Here is a 25,053-nt window from a genome sequence, read left to right on the forward strand (position 1 = left end):
GTACCTGGTGTTTGCTTTACCGGCAAATTTGGATTGCATATGGTAAATACATTCCATATATGTGTATCTGTTTGTCAGGGTTTAATAAAAGAGATACAAGACAATTATCAGCCATGCATCCAACAGGGTTGTTTTTAATCCAGGTGCTGGAAATATATGCTACACGGCATCCAGCAGGGTTTTAGATAATACCGTATGAAGGAAATTTATCAGGTATACATTCAACAGGGTTGTTGATAGTGTAGGTGTAGGAAATTTATCACCCATGCATCCATCAGGGTTGTTTTTAATACAGGTACAGGAAATTTATCACACTTAATCCAACAGGGTTGGTTTTAATACAGGTACAGGAAATTTATCACACTTAATCCAACAGGGTTGTTTTTAATACAGGTACAGGAAATTTATCACACTTACATCCAACAAGGTTGGTTTTAATACTGGTACAGGAAATTTATCACACTTACATCCAACAGGGTTGTTTTTAATACAGGTACAGGAAATTTATCACACTTACATCCAACAGGGTTGGTTTTAATACAGGTACAGGAAATTTATCACACTTACATCCAACAGGGTTGGTTTTAATACAGGTACAGGAAATTTATCACACTTAATCCAACAGGGTTGTTTTTAATACAGGTACAGGAAATTTATCACACTTACATCCAACAGGGTTGGTTTTAATACAGGTACAGGAAATTTATCACACTTACATCCAACAGGGTTGGTTTTAATACAGGCACAGGAAATTTATCACACTTACGTCCAACAGGGTTGGTTTTAATACAGGTACAGGAAATTTATCACACTTACATCCAACAGAGGTTGTTGCTCAAGATTATGCCTCCCCTTTGCAGATGCCTGAATTGTTATATGCTGTACCATATATGCTCAGATATAGGAAGTGTCCTGCTGCAAACAAAATAGATCATGATCTGCCAATCCAAAATGCTTGCAGAACAGGGTCTACTGATTACCCCTTACAAACTGCATTGACCCAGATCTTTTGGTTGATTATTGAGAGCAGATCTGGGTTAGTACAGTTTGCTATTAAACTGGACTTATTAGCTAGTACACATGGTATCCCTTGATGTTAGATGGTGCAGGTGGCCAAGCTTCATATATGTGTGTTTGATGATATAATTTTGTACTGTTGATTACCAGTCTGAGAGCAGATGTGGAAATATAGCCACACATTCTTTATCCTATTCCCAAGTTGAAATAACATTTTCTTGATGGATGACATGAATATAGATAATGCTAGACAGATAGGCTTATTCCTTTGTGGATGACATGAATATAGATAATGCTGCACAGACTAATTCCTTCATGGATGATTTAAATGCAGATAATGCGAGACAGAATTATTCCTTCATCGATGACATGAATATAGATAATGCTGCACAGATAGACTGATTCCTTCATGGATGACATGAATATAGATAATGCTAGACAAATAGACTGATTCCTTCATGGATGACATGAATATAGATAATGCTAGACAGATAGACTGATTCCTTCATAGATGACATGAATATAGATAATGCTAGACAAATAGACTGATTCCTTCATGGATGACATGAATATAGATAATGCTAGACAGATAGACTGATTCCTTCATGCATGACATGAATATAGATAATGCTAAACAAATAGACTGATTCCTTCATGGATGACATGAATATAGATAATACTAGACAGATAGACTGATTCCTTCATGGATGACATGAATATAGATAATGCTAGACAAATAGACTGATTCCTTCATGGATGACATGAATATAGATAATACTAGACAGATAGACTGATTCCTTCATCGATGACATGAATATAGATAATACTAGACAGATAGACTGATTCCTTCATGGATGACATGAATATAGGTAATGCTAGACAGATAGACTGATTCCTTCATGGATGACATGAATATAGATAATGCTAGACAGATAGACTGATTCCTTCATAGATGACATGAATATAGATAATACTAAAATGCTTAACTGATTACATGGCAACATTTTCATTATGCTGACAGTTATCACACTTTGTTTCTCAAGTTAAGAAAAATTCATTTAGTAGAAGCTTCTCCCTCACTATAAGGCCCTTCATTATGACATAGTTCCTGTTATAATGTCCTTCATTATAATATGGTACCTGTTATAATGCTCTTCATTATAAAGTAGTTCCTATTATAAAGCCCTTCATTATGACATAGTTCCTGTTATAATGTCCTTCATTATGATATGGTACCTGTTATAAGGCCCTTCATTATTAAGTAGTTCCTATTATAAAGCCCTTTATTATGACATGGTTCCTGTTACAAGGCCCTTCATTATAATATGGTGCCTGTTATAAGGCCATTTATTATAAAATGGTTCCTGTTATAAGGCCCTTTGTTATAAAATGGTGCCTGTTATAAGGCCTTCATTATAACATGGATCCTGTTATAATAAAAGTCAGATAGGTCATATAGGCATTCATATTCAACCATTTCAGTAATGGGTGTCATATTGTTGAAACTTGATTGTATGTACCTTTAAATGACAGTTATTCAATTTTTGGGATCCTTTTCTCTCCATATTCCTTTGGAAGGTCATTATTTGCATGCCTCAAGAAGTGAATACCGCAAAATCAATGTTAAAGTATATAGACATTTTTGGACAAAATGAACCTAAAGATGTGATTCGTTACAATCTGGATTGAATGTTGCACACTGTGATGTCACAATGAAAGCTATGCTTATTGATAAATTTGTAAAACCCAATATTGCAATGATTCCACCTGATGTGCTCTTTTCTGGACCCAGTAATAGTACATGGCCTCCATTGTCAGAGTCATTAGCAATTGATAATTTTCATCTAGAAGTTGCTTGATGACAGTTAAGGTGCATATCATTCAATAATCAGGATTGAATAGACTTAGGTTATAAAAAAAGGGTTAAATTATAAAACAACAATTTATGTTTAAATTAAAATGAGTAAATGTGTATGGATGACCTGTTTGCCTTGAACATTATAAGGCCCCTTATTAAAACATGGTTTCTATTATAAGGCCTTGATTATAACATGGTTCCTGTTTTATATCATATTATAACATGGTTCCTGTTATATTAAGGCCCTTTATGTAAATTGGATCATGTTGTAAGGTCTTCATTATAACATGGTTCCTGTTATAAGGCCTTCATTATAACATGGTTCCTGTTTTATATCATATTATAACATGGTTCCTGTTATAAGGCCTTTATTATAACATAGTTCCTGTTTTATATCATATTATAACATGGTTTCTGTTGTAAGGCACTTCATTATAACATGGTTCCTGTTTTATATCATATTATAACATGGTTTCTGTTGTAAGGCCCTTCATTATAACATGGTTCCTGTTTTATATCATATTATAACATGGTTTCTGTTGTAAGGCCCTTCATTATAACATGGTTCCTGTTTTATATCATATTATAACATGGTTTCTGTTGTAAGGCCCTTCATTATAACATGGTTCCTGTTTTATATCATATTATAACATGGTTTCTGTTGTAAGGCCCTTCATTATAACATGGTTCCTGTTTTATATCATATTATAACATGGTTTCTGTTGTAAGGCCCTTCATTATAACATGGTTCCTGTTTTATATCATATTATAACATGGTTTCTGTTATAAGGCCCTTCATTATAACATGGTTCCTGTTTTATATCATATTAACAGGATTCCTGTTATAAGGCAAGTATTGTCATGGATCACATTTCATCAACATTTTTTGTATGCCTCATTATACCTCTATATAAGACAATCTCACTATAAAAGAGTATACTCAATCAACTGACTGTGTTTAAATTAAAATGAGTAAATGTGCATCCATAACATACTTTATATTGAGGGAGTAGATTACTGCCAAAATTGTTCCTCAGTGCTAGGATAATCTTCAAAAGATGTGAACTTAAACTTTAAGTTAAAGATGTGCTTTATAGTTGATCTGTTGTTGCCATATCTGAATTAATTATATATTCCATTGTTTGAACAGACCAAAGCTTGTTCTTTTATGGAAGTGTAGCTGTCTGTAGAGAAGCACTGATGAGAAGTGTCCAAGGTGCCATTGTATGTCAGCCTGAAAACGAAATCTTCAGAAATATATTTATTTAATACTTTTGTACCATTCTTTACCCATATTTGATTTCTTAGTGAGGCAGAATTTCATTTTAAATTTTAATGAATTAACTTTTCCCTTTTCAGGGTTCTTATGGTATAGTGAAGCTGGCGTACAATGAGGAAGATGATAGTCACTATGTAAGTTAAACTGCAGAATGTTTTCTATGAGTTATAAGCTTAAGGGTCCTCTCATTGTGTTGCTATATCGGATGATTATTATATTAGTTGATTTACTGATTGTTTGCTTTGAGATACAAGCACAAGGTCCTCAGTATATTAGTATTATATGACAGCTATTATGCAAGTTATATTGCAAAGTATTTGCTGTGAGCTATAAGTAAAGAGGTCGTCAGTGTTACTGTATTGAATGACAGTCGCTGTATAAGTTAAACTGCAGACAGTTTAAGTGAGTTTTTAACTTAAAGGTATTGTATGTTACTGTATTGGATGATGTATATTGTATGAACTAAAGGAGTCCTCTGTGTTAATGTATTAGATGGAGTATAATGTTTGAACCAATGGGGTCCTCTTTGCTATGGTATTAGATGGTGTATAATTTTAGAACTATTGTGGTCCTTTGTGTTACTGTATTAGATGGAGTATAAAGTTTGAACTATTGGGAACATCTGCGTATTTAGATAAGCATAATGTTTGAACTATTGGGGTCCTCTGTGTTACTGTATTAGACACAGTGTATGTAGAACTATTGAGGTCCTCTGTGTTACTATATTGGATGTAGTATATGTAGAACTATTGAGGTCCTGTTTGTTACTGTGTTAGATGGAGAATAATGTAGAACTATGGAAGTCCTCTGTTACTATTTTAGATCATGTATAATGTTAGAGCTATTAGCATCCTCTTTCTTTCTGTATTAGATGGTGTATAATGGTATAAGTATTGGGGACTTCCGTGTTACTGTATTTAATGATTATGACATTGGAAATATAGATGTGCTATGTCTTACTGTATTATTTAGTGTATAACATTAGAAATATAGATATCCTCTGTATTATTGTTGGATGGTTTTTAATGTTAGAGTTAGAGGGGTCCATTGTGTTATTGTATTGGGTGGTATCTAATGTTAGAAGTATAGGGGTCCTTGGCGATGAAAATATGTTTTAGAAACATTTATAAATATTTATAGGAACTGCATTAGTTGCCTAATAGACTGCATTATTGTCAATGGATGACATGATTGTTAATGGATGACATGATTGTCAATGGATGATATGATTGTTAATGGATAACATTATTGTCAATGGATGACATGATTGTTAATGGATGTCATGATTGTTAATGGATGATGGCATGATTGTTAATGGTTGACATGATTGTTAATGGAGGACATTATTTTTAATGGAGGACATGATTGTTAATGGATAACATTGTTGTCAATGGATGACATTAGTGTCAATAGAGGACATGATTGTTAATGAAGGACATTATTGTTAATGGAGGACATCATTGTTAATGGAAGATGTGATTGTTAATGGATTATATAATTGTTAATGGATGACATGATTGTTAATGGATGAAATGATTGTTAATGGATGACATGATTGTTATTTGATGACATGATTGCTAATGGATGACATGATTGTTAATGGAAGACATGATTGTTAGTTAGTCATGATGTTGATCAGCCTTGTAATGTTAGTAGCAGAAAAAATATTCTTTATGTTTTGTTTTAATGTTTCTCTCTGATTGTGTCAGAATAGTCAGAAATAGCTAACATTTGTTCTGCAATAGTTTTGTGTGCCGACTGGTACAGTGTACCAAGTTCTACATGCCAACTGGTACAGTGTCCTAAGTTCTGCATGCCAATTGGTACAGTGTACAAGTTCTGCATGCCAACTGGTATTGTGTGCCAAGTTTTGCATGCCAACTGGTTCTATAAGTCAGCTGGTATTGTGTGCCAAGTTTTGCATGCTAACTGGTTCTGTAGGTCAGCTGGTATTTTGTGCCAAGTTTTGCATGCTAACTAGTTCTTTGTACTAACTGGTACTTCATACCTACTGATACCTACACAGTGCCAACTGATGCACTCCTTCAAAATCCATTTTTTGTAGAAATCTGAAAATACTGCTGAGAATCCACATGAATAACTGATCCAAGTTTTTCAAAATAGATCATTAAGCATGTTAATGTTAGTTTATCAATGTTGTACATTTCATACCAGCTTTACTTTACAATTGAAATGTTGGCATCTGGCACTCTTGAGGTTATGTATGTTTTATTCCCAAAGCCTGGTTCATTTAAAACAAATTATGCAGAAAATTGAAAATTTAATGTATCTAATAAGGTGAAACAATAAGAATATTGATGTTATTGTACAGGTTCAAGGAAAGTAATTACTGACTTATTCCACAGTTATTATTTCTATGGCTGATTAGAATAGATATGCATACTTTTTTATTTTTTTCCTTGTAAGTATGTAGTGTCTCTTAATTTGAACTGTATGAACTCAGATCTGCAGTTACTTAATATGACAGCAGGTCTGGGTCTACATTGATCATTGTTCATTATTATATATATAACAGTAGGTCTGGGTCTACATTATTCATTACTATATATATGAAAGCAGGTCTGGGTCTATATTGTACATTATATATATATATATATATATATATATATATATATATATATATATATATATATATATATATATATATATATATGGCAGCAGCAGGTCTGGGTCTACATTGTTCATTATTGTATATATGACAGTAGATCTGGGTCTACATTGTTACTTTTTGTAGACCAGTACTCTGATTTTTCCCTTTGGCTGCAGTAAATTAAATGACATGGGTTTACATTATTTCTTATTATTATTTATGTCAGCAGGTCTGGGTCTACATTGTTCTATTAGATACTTTGATTTTATCCCATAGGTTTAACATAGCAGATAACTGGATAATATTTTCCCATATACATCGGAAAGTAGTGTACATTGTCAAATTAAGGCTGAATGTCATGCCATTGTATAATGTTTTACATAATCACATCATTCAATTCACCTGATATACTCATGTATGTCACCATCAAAATTGTGAACATATTTGTATAAAGAATGAACAAACTACTGTGAAATCAAAAATATTTACGTGAATAACATCATATGGTTTGGGAGAAAACAGACAATTTTTTGGCGATACAATTTTGTGGGGTCACACTGCTTACCGCACTGTTATTTATCAATACTATTTTTCATGGTGGATTTAATTTTGTGGATAGTTATTACCAATTAAAGTAACAAAATTATTATTCATTGTTTGTGTACTATCTGATGTCTCAGGTGGATTCATTGTATAATGTCTTTTGCCTCTTGTGGATTCATTATGTACTATCTGATATATCAGGTGGACTCATTGTGTACTTTTTGATGTCTCATGTGGACTCATTGTTTGTGTACTACCTGATGTCACATTTGGACTCATTATGTGTGTACTGTCTGATGTCTCAGGTGGATTTATGTTTGTGTACTGTCTGATATATCAGGTGGATGCATGTACTATTTGATGTCTCATTTGGGTTCATTATGTGTGTACTGTCTGATGCCTCATTAGAACTCATTCTGTGTGTACTGTCTGATGTCTCAGGTGGATTCATTGTATAATGTCTGATGTCTCATTAGAACTCATTCTGTGTGTACTGTCTGATGTCTCAGGTGGATTCATTGTATAATGTCTGATGTCTCATGTGGACTCATTGTTTGTGTACTGTCTTATGTCTCATTAGGACTCATTCTGTGTGTACTATATGATGTCTCAGGTGGACTCATTATGTGTGTACTAGTCCATTATGTGTTTACCATTCGATGTCTCAAGTGGATTCATTGTGTACTGTCTGATGTCTCAGTTGGGACTTGTTGTTTTGGCATATGACCCATAAATCATGTTTAAAATTTCAGCAACACAGTGCAGGCCATAACATATCTGTGCATTGAACAATTGGTATTGGAGGGGTCCTTGGTGTTACTGTATTGGATGGTGTCTAATGCTAGAAGTTTAGGGGTCCTTGGTGTTACTGTATTGGATGGTGATAAATGCTGAAAGTAGAGTGGTCCTTTGTGTTACTGTATTGGATGGTGTGTAATGTTGGAAGTAGAGGGGTCATTGGTGTTACTGTATTGGATGGTCACAGTCTAATGTTAGAAGTAGAGGGGTACTTGGTGTTACTTTTTTGGATGGTGTGTAATGTTGGAAGTAGAGGGGTCCTTGGTGTTACTGTATTGGATGGTATTTAATTCAGAAAGTAGAGGGGTCCTTTGGGTTACTTTATTGAATAGTATGTAATGTTGGAAGTAGAGGAGTCCTTGGTGTTACTGTATTGGATGGTATGTAATGTTGGAAGTAGAAGGGTCCTTGGTGTTATTGTATTGGATGGTGTCTAGTGTTAGAAGAAGAGATCGCATTGGTGTTGCTGTATTGGATGGTGTCTAATGTTAGAAGCAAAGGGGTCCTTGGTGTTTTTGTATTGGATGGTGTGTAATGTTGGAAGTAGATGGGTCCTTGGACTTATTGTATTGGATGATGTCTAATGTTAAAATTGGAGGGGTTATTGGTGTTATTGTATTGGATGGTGTCTAGTGTTAGATGTAGAGGGGTCCTTGGTATTACTGTATTAGATGGTGTCTAGTGTTAGAAGTAAAGGGGTCCTTGGTGTTACTGTATTAGATGGTGTCTAGTGTTAGAAGTAGAGGGGTCTTTGGTGTTGCTGTACTGGATGGTATTTAATTCTGAAAGTAGAGGGATCCTTGGTGTTGCTGTATTGGATGGTGTGTAATGTTGGAAGTAGAGGGGTCCTTGGTGTTACTGTATTGGATGGTATTTAATTCAGAAAGTAGAGGGGTCCTTGGGGTTACTGTATTGGATGGTATTTAATTCAGAAAGTAGAGGGGTCCTTGGTGTTACTGTATTGGATGGTGTCTAGTGTTAGAAGTAGAGATGTCATTGGTATTGCTGTATTGGATGGTGTCTAATGTTGAAGCAAAGGGGTCCTTGGTGTTATTGTATTGGATGGTGTGTAATGCTGAAAGTAGAGGGGTCCTTGGTGTTACTGTATTGGATGGTGTATGATGTTGGAAGTAGATGGGTCTTTGGTGTTATTGTATTGGATGATGTCTGATGTTAAAATTGGAGGGCTTATTGGTATTACTGTATTAGATGGTGTCTAGTGTTAGAAGTATAGGGGTCCTTGGTGTTGCTGTACTGGATGGTGTGTAATGCTGAAAGTAGAGGGGTCCTTGGTGTTATGTTTTGGATGGTGTGTAATGTTGTAAGTAGAGTAATCCTTGGTGTTACTGTATTGGATAGTATGTAATGTTGGAAGTAGAGGGGTCCTTGGTGTTACAGTATTGGATGGTATGTTATGTTGGAAGTAGAGGGGTCCTTGTTGTTGCTGTATTGGGTGGTGCATAATGTCAGAAATATTAGGGTCCACCGTATTACTGTATTGGATGGTGTGTAACATTATATTTAAAATGTCATTAGTGTTGCTGTATTAGATGGTACATAATATTGTAAGTATGAGACTCCATGGGTGTACTGTGTTGAATGGTGTAAAATGTATATGTATGTGGGTCCAATGGTATACTGTGTTGGATGGTGTAAAATGTATATGTATGATGGTCCAATGGTATACTGTGTTGAATGGTGTAAAATGTATATGTATGTGGGTCCAATGGTATACTGTGTTGAATGGTGTAAAATGTATATGTATGAGGGTCCATGGGTGTACTATATTAGATGGTGTAAAACATTATAAGTATAATGGTTCATGTGTATAATAATAATAATGATAATAATAATAATAAGAAGAAGAAGAAGAAGAAGAAGAAGAAGAAGAATGGCTTTATTTATAGAGGGTGACACAATTAGTTGCATGGAACAAATCCTTCTTAAGACTTATGTTATATGCATATTTACATTCAAAATACATGTACATAATTAAACACACACACACACACATGGCATTGATAATACATGTACATAATTAAACACACACACACATGGCATTGATAATACATGTACATAATTAAACACACACACACATGGCATTGATAATACATGTACATAATTAAACACACACACACTCATGGCATTGATAATACATGTACATAATTAAACACACACACACACATGGCATTGATAATACATGGAAATAATTAAACACACACACACGCATGGCATTGATAATACATGGAAATAATTAAACACACACACACACATGGCATTGATAATGCATGGAAATAATAAACAGAAAATCAAACACACAGACAAAAAAGATATTGATAATGAGCTATATTTATATGTGGACATAATAAACAGAAAACTTTGAGTGAACATACTCCAAATAGGTACATTGTGTATATATGATACAACTAGGTACATGATGTACGTAGTACAACTAGGTACATTGTGTATATACAGTACAGCTAGGTACATTGTGTATATATGATACAACTAGGTACATGATGTATATAGTACAACTAGGTGCATTGTGTATATACATTGCAATTAGGTGCATTGTGTATATACAGTACAACTAGGTATAGTGTGTATATATGATACAAATAGGTACATTGTGTATATATAGTACAACTCAGTACATTGTGTATATATAGTACAACTCGGTACATTGTGTATATACAGTACAACTAGGCACATTGTGTATATACCATACAACTAGGTACATTGTGTATATAAAGTACAGCTAGCTACATTGTGTATATACAGTACAACTAGGTACATTGTGTATATTCAGTACAACATGGTACATTGTGTATTATACAGCACAACCAGGCATATTGTGTATATAAAGTACAACTAGGTGCATTGTGTATTTACAATACAAAAGTAATGAGACAACAAAGTGGAAGGCTAGTGAATTCATACTTTAAGTTGTAAATGTACCGGTATTTGTCAGATCAAACAGGTTCCACTTTTCATCCACTGAATGAGATTATAATTAAATGCATTTATATTTGCACTTTCTCTAATTTCCTTTGGGTTTTTGTTTCAAATTAGTGATCCTGAATATTGAAAACTTTTCTTAAAGAGTTCTTTATTTGTCTTTTTGGATGGAAAAGTGGTTAGCTGAAATTATCTTAAATTGGAGTGGTCATTTAGATATAAGGGGGGCCATATTGTTTGAAATTTTGTGAATAAGCCTAGCCTTTCTAAAAAATATTTGTTTACTTAATGTTTTGTCATTTCCCAGAAGAGAAGAAGTTCTACTGATGTATTCTTGTAAGGTTTCAACTATACATAGTCTTTTATCATGATATGTAGAAAAAGTCATTTGTGATAGATGTTTACTTAGGTTTACTTTGCTTCAAAAGGTCCCTAATTTTGACAGAAAAAAAACACTCCTGTGGCTTAGTAGTTAGAGCGTCCGCCTCAGATGCGGGAGGTTGTGGGTTCGATCCCCGGCTGAGTCACACTCACAAGACTTGCAAAAATTTTACTAATAGCTGCCTCGTTTGGTGCTCAGCATTAAGAGGTTAGTGTTAGGACTGGTCGGCCTGGTGTCAGGATAATGTAACTGGGTGGGACAAGATGCCACATCTGCGGTGTGATGCCCCACTGCTAGACATCACTACAAACTGTTAAACTGCAGATATCGTAGTGATATGACTGAAAAATTGTTAAAGCTATGTTAAAAATCCAAATCACTCACACACACACACTATCAGAAAAATAAGTAATATCATCAATATTTATGAGATAAAAAGTTTGGCATTTCTGGCCACTAAGTAAGGCCAACAGGATCACTAGTTACTGAGTCACTTGTTTCAAAGACATGTTCCCCAAGGGAAATCATTTTTCCAGATGCTGAACACGGTTCTCACATCCCAGGTTATGCCATATCTTGGCAAACAAGGCCTACATAGAAAAACTCCTCAAAAATCTTTTAATGAGCACATTATTACCTAGGTTAACATTACCACTCAATTTAACTTAACTAAATATAGCAGATCTGGCAGTGTTGATGGAGCTGTAACCTAAACCACAGTCAAACAGCTCTGTCAGGAAAGCCAGGACCAAATTTACAGGTGGATCAAGGGGAACAATATGTTTTCCAACTGAAAAGTGCAACCATTTCTGGAGATGCGTCCAATATTGTTTCCTTGTAGATTCTCTCTACTTCTGCACAATCGTCAACTGTCTTCTGAAGAATACATCCCACCAGGCTGAAAGGTGGGAACATATATAAAATTAGGTCTGACCACATCATAGAGAAAGCATCAATGGCCTACACATGTGGGTCTGGTCTATATGACATGTATTTGTGAATTTGATGATTCAATCTAGAAGCAAACATATCAATATCAAACTGTTCAATTATTGCATGAATTTTATTAAAGATTGCTTTGTTTAATATCCACTCTGCATCATCACTGAAATTCCTAGATAGGTGATCTGCTTCAACATTATTCTTCCCAGGAAGATGGCAAGCACTCAACCAAATCTGTCTTTCTATACACCAAAACCAAATATCATGGGCCATTTGATCTAGTAATCTCTTCCTACCTCCCATTTTGTTAATGTAGGCAACAGCTACATTATTATCCAGGAAGATCCTAATGTGTAAGTTATATTTGTATCCATAAAGAGACTTTAATGTCAGGAAGCAGGCCTGCAATTCTAAAACATTGTTGTGGCTCATTTTTTCAGCACTACTCCAGCAACCACCAGTTTTAACATCATCTGTCTCATTTACCCCTCCCCATCCTAAAAGAGAACTGTCACTCTTGATAATAATGTCTGGGTTACTGCTGCAAATAGGCTTAAAACTAATTTTGACATTTTGGATCCACTATTTTATTGTATCTTTAGCATTGCTGGAAAGAGAAATTGATGCATCATTATTGCCCTTATGCATTTTCAGTAATCTGTCTTTCTCCCTTTCCAAATGTTTATAATAGAGAGGGGCACATTCTAAGCCTGGCTTACTAGCAACCATTGTGCCTATTAATTGTGATAACTCATGAATAGTCCAATGTTTCTGCTTCAACACTGTGTCACAAAACTCAATCAATGCCTGTGCCTTTCCCTCAGTCAATCTAACTGTCATATTTACTAAATTAATGAGAAATCACACAAAGCTGATAGTTTGTGTAGGCTGCAAAATGGATTTAGTTGGGTGTATTGTAAATCCTTAATCGTCCAATAATGCAGCAGTATGGTACACATTGTTTTGACACTCTATGTATGTTAAACCTTGAAGAAGACTATCATCCAAATAGACAACATTGAGATAACCCATCTTACGCAAGGAAGAAAAAACAGGCTTCATTATTTTGGTGTATACTCGTGGTGCAGATGCCAGTTCATTTGGTAAACAAGTGTACTAATAAAATTGTCCTTTCCAGTGAAAGCATACATTTTTGCAAAAAGCAATGTCACCTGGAAGAGAGTTAATAAATGCATCTTTCAAGTCAATGGAAGCAAAATAAGAATCTTTGCAAACCATGGTCACTGCTGTTCTTAATGTCTCCATTTTAAAATGGTGATGTACCACATGTGCATTGAAAGCATGCAGGTTAAGTTGTTGTTGTTGTAGGGTTTAACGCCATTTTTCAGCACACGATAGGCTATACATGGCGGCCAGTATTAATGGTGGAGGAAGAATCCGGGAAAGCCCCGGAAGGAACCACCGACCCTCGAGAAGCTACTGGCAAGCTTTCTCACATACCCACATTAGCCGAATCCGAGACTCGAACCCATGCGGACAGAGGTGAGATGGCAGTGATCCGTAATGGAGCACTGTAGACCACTCGGCCACTCGGGGCCCCATAATGCAGGTTAAGTATAACCCAGATGCTCCCATCATGCTTTTCTCTAGTGAAAATGTTAGACAAGTACTTAATACACAGGCGAAGGTTTATCCTCATCCAATACTCCCTTTTTAATCAGTTTATCAATTTCAGTTGTAATTACAGTGGAGTCTTTGTCAGAGAATTTTGTTTTGGAATACAAGTTTGGACTGGGCTGCTATCGAATTTGAATATATAACCTTTCAGAGTAGATAAAATCCATGCGGTTGTCTTCTGCCATTTTTAAGCACACTGACTAACTTTACCAGCAACAAAATTTTCTGGCTTATTATATAAGGCTGGGAAAGAAACTGTGCTCTCATGAATGAGAAAACTGTTACTTACAGTTGTTGTGGAAGATGCAACACTGCCTCTGTTCACAAATCTTGATGGTGGTTGTAAGGTCTCCTCTTTCTGAGGTTCTGTGGACCCCATTGGTATGGTTGCTGTTGCTAGGGCTGGGACCTGGCCCCCATCTTGAATAAAAAAGACTTGGGTCCTGCTTGATCACCTTTATAATTTGAGTATCTTTCAGCCAAAAGCTTTCAAGACACTTTATTCCCCATCTGCTGAGCATCTGCAATACTTTTAGCTTTTTAGATAGATCATCTCCAAACATCTCCTTATATTGGGGTGCACAGAAAGAATGATAACTGTAATGGAGATCCGGCTTGATCAGTTCTTTCCTCTTATGAGACATGTCACAAAATGCAGAAGAAAGCATCCACAATACATCACCAGCATCTACAAGCAGTTTATTTACATTTGCAGGTGTACCATCTAACTTATTACGTAGTAATTCATCCATGAGTCTGAGAAGGGGAACACTAGCTTTAGCAACAGTTCCTTGGAAAGTTTGGAGCTTGGCATCCATTTGTGTTGTAGCTCTGTTCATTTTTGCCCAAATTTTGGGATTTACTTTAGGCACACTTAAATTTTTGCAATTTTGTGGCCGTAAACATTTTTCGCTTATGTTCTTAAATGTATCCTGTACTATTCAGGCCCTGAATCCTGCATTCACAACTTTGGTCAAACTCTCCTGAATGGGCGGCCCACAACATTCATGCACTTCATAAAAGTCGGAGAGTTCTTTCAGGATGTCATTTCCTTCAGTTTCTGAGGGTAAACTTGGTGGTGATGTTACTAAGTTTTGAAGGCCATGCTTGAAGTCATCGACATCTTCCTCACTTTCCGCACCGGTGTTAGAAAGATCACTTACCTCGTTATGCTGAATTGTTTCCATCCGTACACATTTCCATGCCAGCCCATCAAATCCTGGCATATCAGCCATGGAATTTTTGCTAAGACTGTTGATTTCAAAGATGGTAAAGATTGTCACTAATTCAAGCTGATGGTTCTACGTCACTTGATTGTGTGTTGCTTTTCGTTTAATAAGACTATTGTCTGGGCGCTGCCATTGTTGTGCAGATGTCACGTTTTCTGTCACAGACTCTCTTGAGATTTCACAGTCCCATGACGAACTCGTTGCTGGTAATGGCATATTCCCTTGAACTGTAGATGCAGGATTTCTCCTTGATTTTGATCCCACTACAGGCTATTATTTTGCTTAGTTGTTCCCCCTTGTGAATCATTGTGTTTTGTTGCAACTGTGATGGAGAAATCTTTGGCCTTATCAGCTAAACGGTGCTTTGCTTTATTTTGCAATATTTCTTGCAATAGTCCAGTCCCTGTATTGATGGGATACCTTTGGTTTTCTTCTGATTCTGTCATTGTGCAAAGTTGTGCAAGAGACGATGAAACAATGAAGTACGGTACAGTTATGACTGTATAAGGCCTTTAAAATGGTAGAGGAAGTTTCTGCCCCATGCTTATTTCGAATTTGCATGAAAATTCAGCTATAAATTACTGGAATTGTGAAATTTTAAAACTCCAGAAAAACACAAAGAACTGACTCTTTGACGCTGGACCATTCACTGACTCATGTGACCAATTCCATCTCATGGGATCCCGAGGCACTTACAAGGGAAATAAAACTCATATATGTATGCCAGTCTGAAACACTTTGATAACTAATATGTATACCAGTCTGGAACACTTGGATTGATAACTCATATATGTATAAAAGTCTGGAACACACAGATTAATAATTCAACTTGTGTTAATTATACTAAGGAACCAAATCTAAACATCATCATACATGTGACAGAACCAGGACATCTATTAAAAGAAAGTAGATTTCAGAATTTTGATCAGCAGATTGACTTTTAAATCATCAGGATTTTTATCAACGTACATTTTATGCATTTTTATGGCTTTAAAACCAAAACAAGTGCATCTTGAACATGTGTTCTCTTCATATTACAATAAAACAACAAATTTGGAACATTTATTCTTATGGAAAATGTTACAATAACAATTCATTCACATTAGTGTGGCCCAGTGGGATACCAGAACCCGAGTGATAATGCATGTGGTCTTTGTACTCAGGCATTAGAATTACACTGCAGTCTCAAAGTCTGGCAATAAAACTTGAACTAGTTCAGTCAGATGATATGCAATGAAAAATAGTAAATTGTGCTTTGCCATAAAATTTGGAATCAGAGTTTCTGTGAGTGCCACTTTATCCACTTTTGATCCAGTCTCAAATAAGACCTTCAGATGTGGGTGTGTTTGTTTCATTATAATCATAGTTCCCATGTGATGGTGTCTGCACGTTCCCATGTGATGGTGTCTGCATATGCCTGGTGTTATTGTTTCTTCTGCCAAATATTGTCTTAAAATCCACTGTGCATGAAATACTACGGTGCAAACACAGGACCTTTGCTACTAGCCTGCAACCACTTTCACTCAGATTATGTAACAATTAAACACAGAATTAAGACTGTTATAACATCTCAGTTTCATACTTAGTTTTCATGGAAGTTTTACTATAACAGAAAATGACTGCGTTATTAGATAGTGAAATTTTAAAAGAAGCATTTATTAGTACAACAAACTTTTTAACTTAAATTCATCTTCTGTTGTTGTTGGGTGTCCCCAGTACATTAAGATTTCAAACTTACAGAATGAATCTGGAACAAGTGTTTGTCGTAAGCAGGGTTTTTTCCATATGATTTGGTAAAGATCAGCAGATTACAAATTACTTGTAAGAGAGAGCAGCTTCTGTACCAGGGGGCCATAGAGAGAATTTGTAACATTTTTTGTAATATCTTTGTATTATCTTTTACCATTTATGTCAGTCTTTGTAAGACTAATTGATTTCCTTGTTGATGAAAATATGTTTTAGAAATATTTATAAATATTCAGATGAACTGCGTTAGTTGCCTAATGGACTGCATTATTGTCAATTGATGACATGATTGTTAATGGATGACATGATTGTTAATGGAAGACATGATTGTTAGTTAGTCATGATGTTGATCAGCCTTGTAATGTTAGTAGCAGGAAAAATATTCTTTATGTTCAGTTTTAATGTTTCTCTCTGCTTGTGTCAGAATAGTCAGAAATAACTAACATTAGTTCTGCAATAGTTTTGTGTGCCAACTGGTACAGTGTACAAGTTCTGCATGCCAACTGGTTCTGTATGTCAGCTGGTATTGTGTGCCAAGTTTTGCATGCCAGCTGGTATTGTGTGCCAAGTTTTGCATGCCAGCTGGTATTGTGTGCCACATTTTGCATGCCAACTGGTTCTGTATGTCAGCTGGTATTGTGTGCCAAGTTTTGCATGCCAATTAGTATTGTGTGCCAAGTTTTGCATGCTAACTGGTTCTGTATGCCAGCTGGTATTGTGTGCCAAGTTTTGCATGCCAACTGGTATTGTGTGCCAAGTTTTGCATGCCAACTGGTATTGTGTGCCAAGTTTTGTATGCCAACTGGTTCTGTATGTCAGCTAGTATTGTGTGCCAAGTTTTGCATGCTAACTGGTTCTTTGTTCTTCAAGATCCAGTTTTTGTAGAACTCTGAAAATACTGCTGGGAATCCACATGAGTAAAAATAGACCATTAAGTATGTTAATGTTGGCATATCAATGTTGTACATTTCATACCAACTTTACATTACAGTTGAAATATTGGCATCTGGCACTCTTGAGGCTATGTATGTTTTATTCCCAAAGCCTGGTTCATTTAAAACAAATTATGCAGAAAATTGAACATTTAATGTATCTAATAAGGTGAAACAATAAGAATATTGATGTTATTGTGCAGGTTCACGGAAACTGATTACTGGTTTATTCCAGTTATTATTTCTATGGCTGATTAGAATGGATATGCTTATTTTTTCATTTACTTCCTTGTATGCAGTGTTCACTTAATTTGAACTGTATGAACCCAGATTTGCATTTACTTAATATGACAGTAGATCTCGGTCTACATTGTTCATTATTATATATATGACAGTAGGTCTGGGTCTACGTTGTTCATCTTTATATATACGACAGTAGGTCTGGGTCTACGTTGTTACTTTTTGTAGACCAGTACTGTGATTTGTCCCTTTGGCTGCAGTAAAATAAATGACATCAGGTATGAGTTTACATTATTTCTTATTATTATTTATGTCAGCAGGTCTGGGTCTACATTGTTCTATTAGATACTTTGATTTTATCCCATAGGTTTAACATAGCAGATAACTGGATAATATTTTCCCATATACATCGGAAAGTAGTGTACATTGTCAAATTAAGGCTGAATGTCATGCCATTATATAATGTTTCACATAATCACATCATTCAATTCACCTGATATACTCATGTATGTCACCATCAAAACTGTGAACATATTTGTATAAAGAATGAACAAACTACTGTGAAATCAAAAATATTTACGTGAATAACATCTTATGGTTTGGAGGAAACAGACAATTTTTTGGCGATACAGTTTTGTGGGGTCACACTGCTTACCACACTGTTATTTATCAATATCAGTTTTTCATGGTGGATTTAATTTTGTGGATAGTTATTACCGATTAAAGTAACAAAATTATTATTCATTGTTTGTGTACTATCTGATGTCTCAGGTGTATTCATTGTTTGCGTGCTGTCTGATGTCTCTGGTGGATTCATTGTATAATGTCTGATGTCTCAGGTGGATTCATTGTTTGTGTACTGTCTGATGTCTCAGGTGGATTCATTGTTTGTGTACTGTCTGATGTCTCAGGTGGATTCATTGTTTGTGTACTGTCTGATGTCTCAGGTGGATTCATTGTTTGTGTACTGTCTGATGTCACTGGTGGATTCATTGTTTGCATACTGTCTGATGTCTCTGGACTGGTATCATTGTTTGTGTACTATCTGATATATCAGGTGGACTCATTGTGTACTTTTTGATGTATCAGGTGAACTCATTGTTTATGTACTGCCTGATGTCTCATTTGGACTCATTATGTGTGTACTATCTGATATCTCAGGTGGATTCACTGTGTACTGTCTGATGTCTGAGGTGGATTCATTGTGTACTTTTTGATGTCTCATGTGAACTCATTGTTTGTGTACTGTCTGATGTCTCATTTGGGCTTATTATGTGTGTTCTGTCTGATGTCTCATTTGGACTAATTATGTGTGTACGATCAGATGTCTTAGGCGGATTCATTGTGTACTGTCTGATGTTTCATTTGGACTCATTATGTTTGTACTGTCTGATGTCTCAGGTGGATTCATTGTGTACTGTCTGTCTCATTTGGGCTCATTATGTGTGTACTGTCTGATGTCTCATTTGGACTCATTAAGTTTGTACTGTCTGATGTCTCATTTGGACTCATTATGTATATACTATTTGATGTCTCAGGTGGATTCGTTATGTACTGTCTGATGTCTAATTTGGACTCATTATGTGTGTACTGTCTGATGTCTCATTTGGGTTCATTATGTGTGTACTGTCTGATGTCTCATTAGGACTCATTCTGTGTGTAATAGATGATGTCTCAGGTGGATTCATTGTGTACTGTCTGATGTCTTATTTGGGCTCATTATGTGTGTACTGTCTGATGTCTCATTTGGACTCATTATGCTTATACTGTCTGATGTCTCATTAGGACTCGTGTGTACTATTTGATGTCTCAGGCAGATTCATTGTGTACTGTTTGATGTCTTATTTGGACTCTTTATGCGTGTACTGTCTGATGTCTGATTTGGACTCATTATGTGTTTACTATTTGATGTCTCAGGTGGATTCATTATGTTACAGCAACTGTCAGATATCTCAAGTGGATTCATTGTGTACTGTCTGATGTCTCAGTTGGGACTTGTTGTTTTGGCATATGACCCATAAATCATGTTTAAAATTTCAGCAAAACAGTGCAGACCATAACATCTCTGTGCATTGTACAATTGGTATTTTGTTTGTATGAACACTGCCAGATCATTGGTTATGACTTAGCATAGGGCCTGTGAGTTGATATCCTTTTGGTCCTAAGTTAAAGGTTTTTATCTGTTTGTTACCCCCACACAGTCCATACTGCATCTATACTTTTACAAAAAATCGAAATTAGTTCTGAAAATAATTTTGAACAGCGTTATATTCTTATGTATAGATAGGAAAATACTTGTTTAGATCCCTGTTGCCATCATTCCGTTCATTCCATTCCAAAGCCGAATATTCATAAACTGAATGTACTCCACTCCCTGGATAGTATGTACCATATGGCTGGTTTCCACTCCCATTTTTTAAATTTAACAGTGTTTATGTTATTCCTTACCCATATCAAGAAGCATGTTTAACGGTCCAACAGTATCCTCCACTTTTGTATATGAAACTACACGGTTGGAGAATACAGAAAAGGCCTTGGCTATTATTACTTCTTTGGGGTGAAATATATTCCATCCATTTAGCTGCTGGTTAACTAGTCCTTGCTATCACCCCTCACATAACCTGAGCCTCAGGCTGTTTTCCCTTCCAGGGAGATATTCTTGTTTGAGCTTCAGGGACTATTTTCCCTCCCAGGGAAATATTCCTGTATGAGCTTCAGGGGCTATTTTTTTCCTCCCAGGGAGATATTCCTGTTTGTTTTACAAACAAATATATATAAATAATAAAAATTATTCTAGAAAAAAACTGGACTTGACTTGATAATGATTAAATAATATGATCTCATCTTTGATGTTTCTACATTCTGTTTGCATTCTTTGGTGATGTGAAAATTTACCCATTCTGTTATCCTTCCTTGTTTATAGACATGGATATAGTCTGTTATCAATCCTACTACCATATCCTTGTTTATATATATATATAATGCTGAGCACCAAGCGAGGCAGCTGTTAATACCATTTTGTAAGTCTTTGATATGACTTGACCGGGGATCAAATCCACGACCTCCCGATTCGAGTCGGACGCTCTAACCACTAGGCCACCAGAGTGGTCCACAAGGATTGAAGTATAAAAGTGAATGCAAACACAATAATTAAACAATAATAATAATAATAATAATAATAATAATAATAATAATAATAACAATAATAATAACAATAATGATGATAATAATAATAATAATAATAATAATAATAATAAAGACTTTATTTAGAGAAGGTAACTCAGTTAGTTACAGAACTAATCTACCTTGAGGCCTTCTCTCTGTTATGTACAATAAATACAGTATATACAACATGATGTGAAGAATCTGGCTTATCAAGGTTGAAACACATGCACAGACATCTGTGAAAACATAAACATATATAAACATAAAATATCATCCTGCATTGAAAAATTCAATTATGAAAGTGATGCAAAATTACAGAAAAGCAAGCGGTATTTTTTGTACAAGAACTGTTCAATTTTCTAAATATTTCTTTCATTTAAGACATTGATTGTGAAAAGAAGAAATGCTAGAAGCCAGTCTTTTGTCACTTGGAATGTTGTTCCATACCAGTGGATGGAAACTTATGTCTATTTTCAAGAAATAGAAGAAGCACGTTATAGGTTACTGTCTGTTTTTTCACAAGACAAGCAGGCAGTATTATGATTGCAATGAACTCTTCCTAGAAATCATTTTATTTTGGATCATTCCGATGGAATCATTGTAATACTTTCATTTTACTGCCTTTTCACATTGCATTACGACATAATGGCTATTTCTTATGTACTGCTAATTTTCCCTTGTCTGATTTTTCAGTCTCGGATTCAGCTAATATGGTTATGTGAGAAAGCTTGCCAGTAGCTTCTCGTGGGTCAGTGGTTCTTTCCGGGGGTTTCCTGGGTTTTTCCTCCACTATTTATACTGGCCGCCATGTATAGCCTGTCTTGTGCTGAAAAATGGCATTAAACCCTACAACAACAAAAATCTAATTTTTCTGTAAATATTGAACCTGTAAAATTATACATTGTCATTATGTCATTACCTATTATCTTGACTTGTTCAGAATCAATAAATAAATAACAATAAAATCAGCCATATTTAGCTTGTGTGACTGTTTATACTAGCTTTGCATTTGGTAATGTTGGCAACAGTGGTTTGTTTTTGTTTGTTTAAACATATTTTAATGCCACAATAGGATAGAGTGGGATTGGTGACAGGTACTAACAACTTAAATTAGCCATCTCCCTACATGACCCAAATACTAACAACTTAAATTACCCCTCTTTCTACATGACCCAAGTACTAACAACTTAATTAGCCCTCTCCCTACATGACACAAGTACTAACAACTTAATTAGCTCTCTCCCTACATGACCCAAGTACTAACAACTTAAATTAGTTCTCTCCCTACATGAGCCAAGTATTAACAACTTAAATTAGCCCTCTCCGTACATGACACAAGTACTAACAACTTAAATTAGCCCTCTCCCTACATGACACAAGTACTAACCACTTAAATTAGTCCTCTCGCTACATGAGCCAAGTACTAACAACTTAAATTAGCCCTCTCCGTACATGACACAAGTACTAATGACTTAAATTAGCCCTCTCCGTACATGACACAAGTACTAATGACTTAAATTAGCCCTCATCTCACATGACCCAAGTACTAACAACTTAAATTAGCCCTCTCCCTACATGAGTCAAGTACTAACAACTTAATTTTGTATTTTGGAAGTCTTGTAACTATTCTTGCCACTTGTTATGTTTCCAATTTTTCTGAAACAATCAATGAGCATCCATCCCAGACTACACTAGCATATTCCAAGATAGAACTGATATAAGAACTGATATAAGTTATATACACTTTTGATAAAATTTGCTTTCTTTGTATTTTAGTTTTTGTAGATTAGCTATTCAAGATGATGCTGTTTTAAAAATACTATCAATGTGACAAGTCCATTTGGTATTTGATGACAATAATAGTCCTAGACGGTGATGAGAATCTACATACATGTATTTAAGTTCGATATTTTAAAAAATAGGTTCCGGATTGTTATGTTTTTGTTCGTAAAAAACATAGCCACTGTTTCCTCTGGATTAATCTTTCAGAGAATTTATTGGACCATTTGTGCTGTTTTATTAGAGCACTATTCATGACAAGCTCTATTTCATCACAATAAATAGTTAAATAATGCAAAGATGAGTCATCTGCAAAGAGATGGATGAGACAGCTAAACCGTCTGCCATATCATTTACATTGATTAAAACCAAAAGTAGCCCAAGCACAGATCCTCGTGGCACACCAGCATTTATAATCATTACCCATGAATAAGTATCATGCAAAACCACTGCGTGTATTCTATTACTTATTGATGTCCTATATCAACCACCTGGTATGTCTTCACCATCACTCATTATTGATGTCCTATATCAAGCACCTGGTATGTCTTCATCATCACTCTGTATTAATGTCCTATATCAAGCACCTGGTACGTCTTCACCATCACTCTGTATTAATGTCCTATATCAACCACCTGGTACGTCTTCATCATCACTCTGTACTGATGTCCTATATCAACCACTTGGTATGTCTTCATCATTACTCTGTATTGATGTCCTATATCAACCACTTGGTACATCTTCATCATTCACTCTGTATTGATGTCCTATATCAACCACTTGGTACATCTTCATCATTCACTCTGTATTGATGTCCTGTATCAACCACTCAGTACATCTTCATCATCACTCTGTATTAATGTCCTATATCAACAACCTGGTACATCTTCACCATCACTCTGTATTGATGTCCTATATCAACCACCTGGTATGTCTTCATCATCAGTCTGTATTGATGTCCTATCTTCACCATCACTCTGTACTGATGTCCTATATCAACCACCTGGTACGTCTTCACCATCACACTGTATTGATGTCCTATATCAACCACCTGGTACGTCTTCATCATCACTCTGTATTGATGTTCTATATCAATCACCTGGTACATCTTCACTATCACTCTGTATTGATGTCCTATATCAACCACCTGGTATGTCTTCACCATCACTCTGTATTGATGTCCTATATCAACCACCTGGTACGTCTTCATCATCACTCTGTATTGATGTTCTATATCAATCACCTGGTACATCTTCATCATCACTCAGTATTGGTGTCCTATATCAAGCACCTGGTACGTCTTCATCATTTACTCTGTATTGATGTCCTATATCGACCACCTGGTACATCTTCATCATCGCTCTGTATTGATGTCCTATATCAACCACCTGGTACATCTTCATCATTCACTCTGTATTGATGTCCTATATCAACCACCTGGTACATCTTCATCATCACTCTGTATTGATGTCCTATACCAAGCACCTGGTATGTCTTCATCATCAGTCTGTATTGATGTCCTATATCAATCACCTGGTACATCTTCACCATCACTCTGTATTGATGCCCTATATCAACCACCTGGTACATCTTCATCATCACTCAGTATTGGTGTCCTATATCAACCACCTGGTACGTCTTCATCATCACTCTGTATTGATGTTCTATATCAATCACCTGGTACATCTTCATCATCACTCAGTATTGGTGTCCTATATCAAGCACCTGGTACGTCTTCATCATTTACTCTGTATTGATGTCCTATATCAACCACCTGGTACATCTTCATCATCACTCTATATTGATGTCCTATACCAAGCACCTGGTATGTCTTCATCATCACTCTGTATTGATGTCCTATATCAATCACCTGGTATGTCTTCATCATCACTCTGTATTGATGCCCTATATCAACCACCTGGTATGTCTTCATCAT

The 25,053-nt window shown here is 35.6% G+C and overlaps 1 protein-coding gene across 1 annotated transcript in view; it reads left to right on the forward strand.

The window, feature by feature from the left end:
• LOC149777422 (calcium/calmodulin-dependent protein kinase kinase 1-like) overlaps positions 1 to 25,053 on the forward strand; it is a 247,985-nt gene that overhangs the window by 164,141 nt on the left and 58,791 nt on the right. The window contains exon 4 of the mRNA XM_089941395.1: positions 4,235 to 4,288. Within this exon, the coding sequence (XP_089797521.1) occupies positions 4,235 to 4,288 (54 nt within the window). The remainder of the gene's footprint in view (positions 1 to 4,234; positions 4,289 to 25,053) is intronic.

Source organism: Sinohyriopsis cumingii, chromosome 18, assembly GCF_028554795.1.
Source record: "Sinohyriopsis cumingii isolate HCF-2022 chromosome 18, ASM2855479v2, whole genome shotgun sequence".
In the NCBI taxonomy this organism is placed as follows: domain Eukaryota; kingdom Metazoa; phylum Mollusca; class Bivalvia; order Unionida; family Unionidae; genus Sinohyriopsis; species Sinohyriopsis cumingii.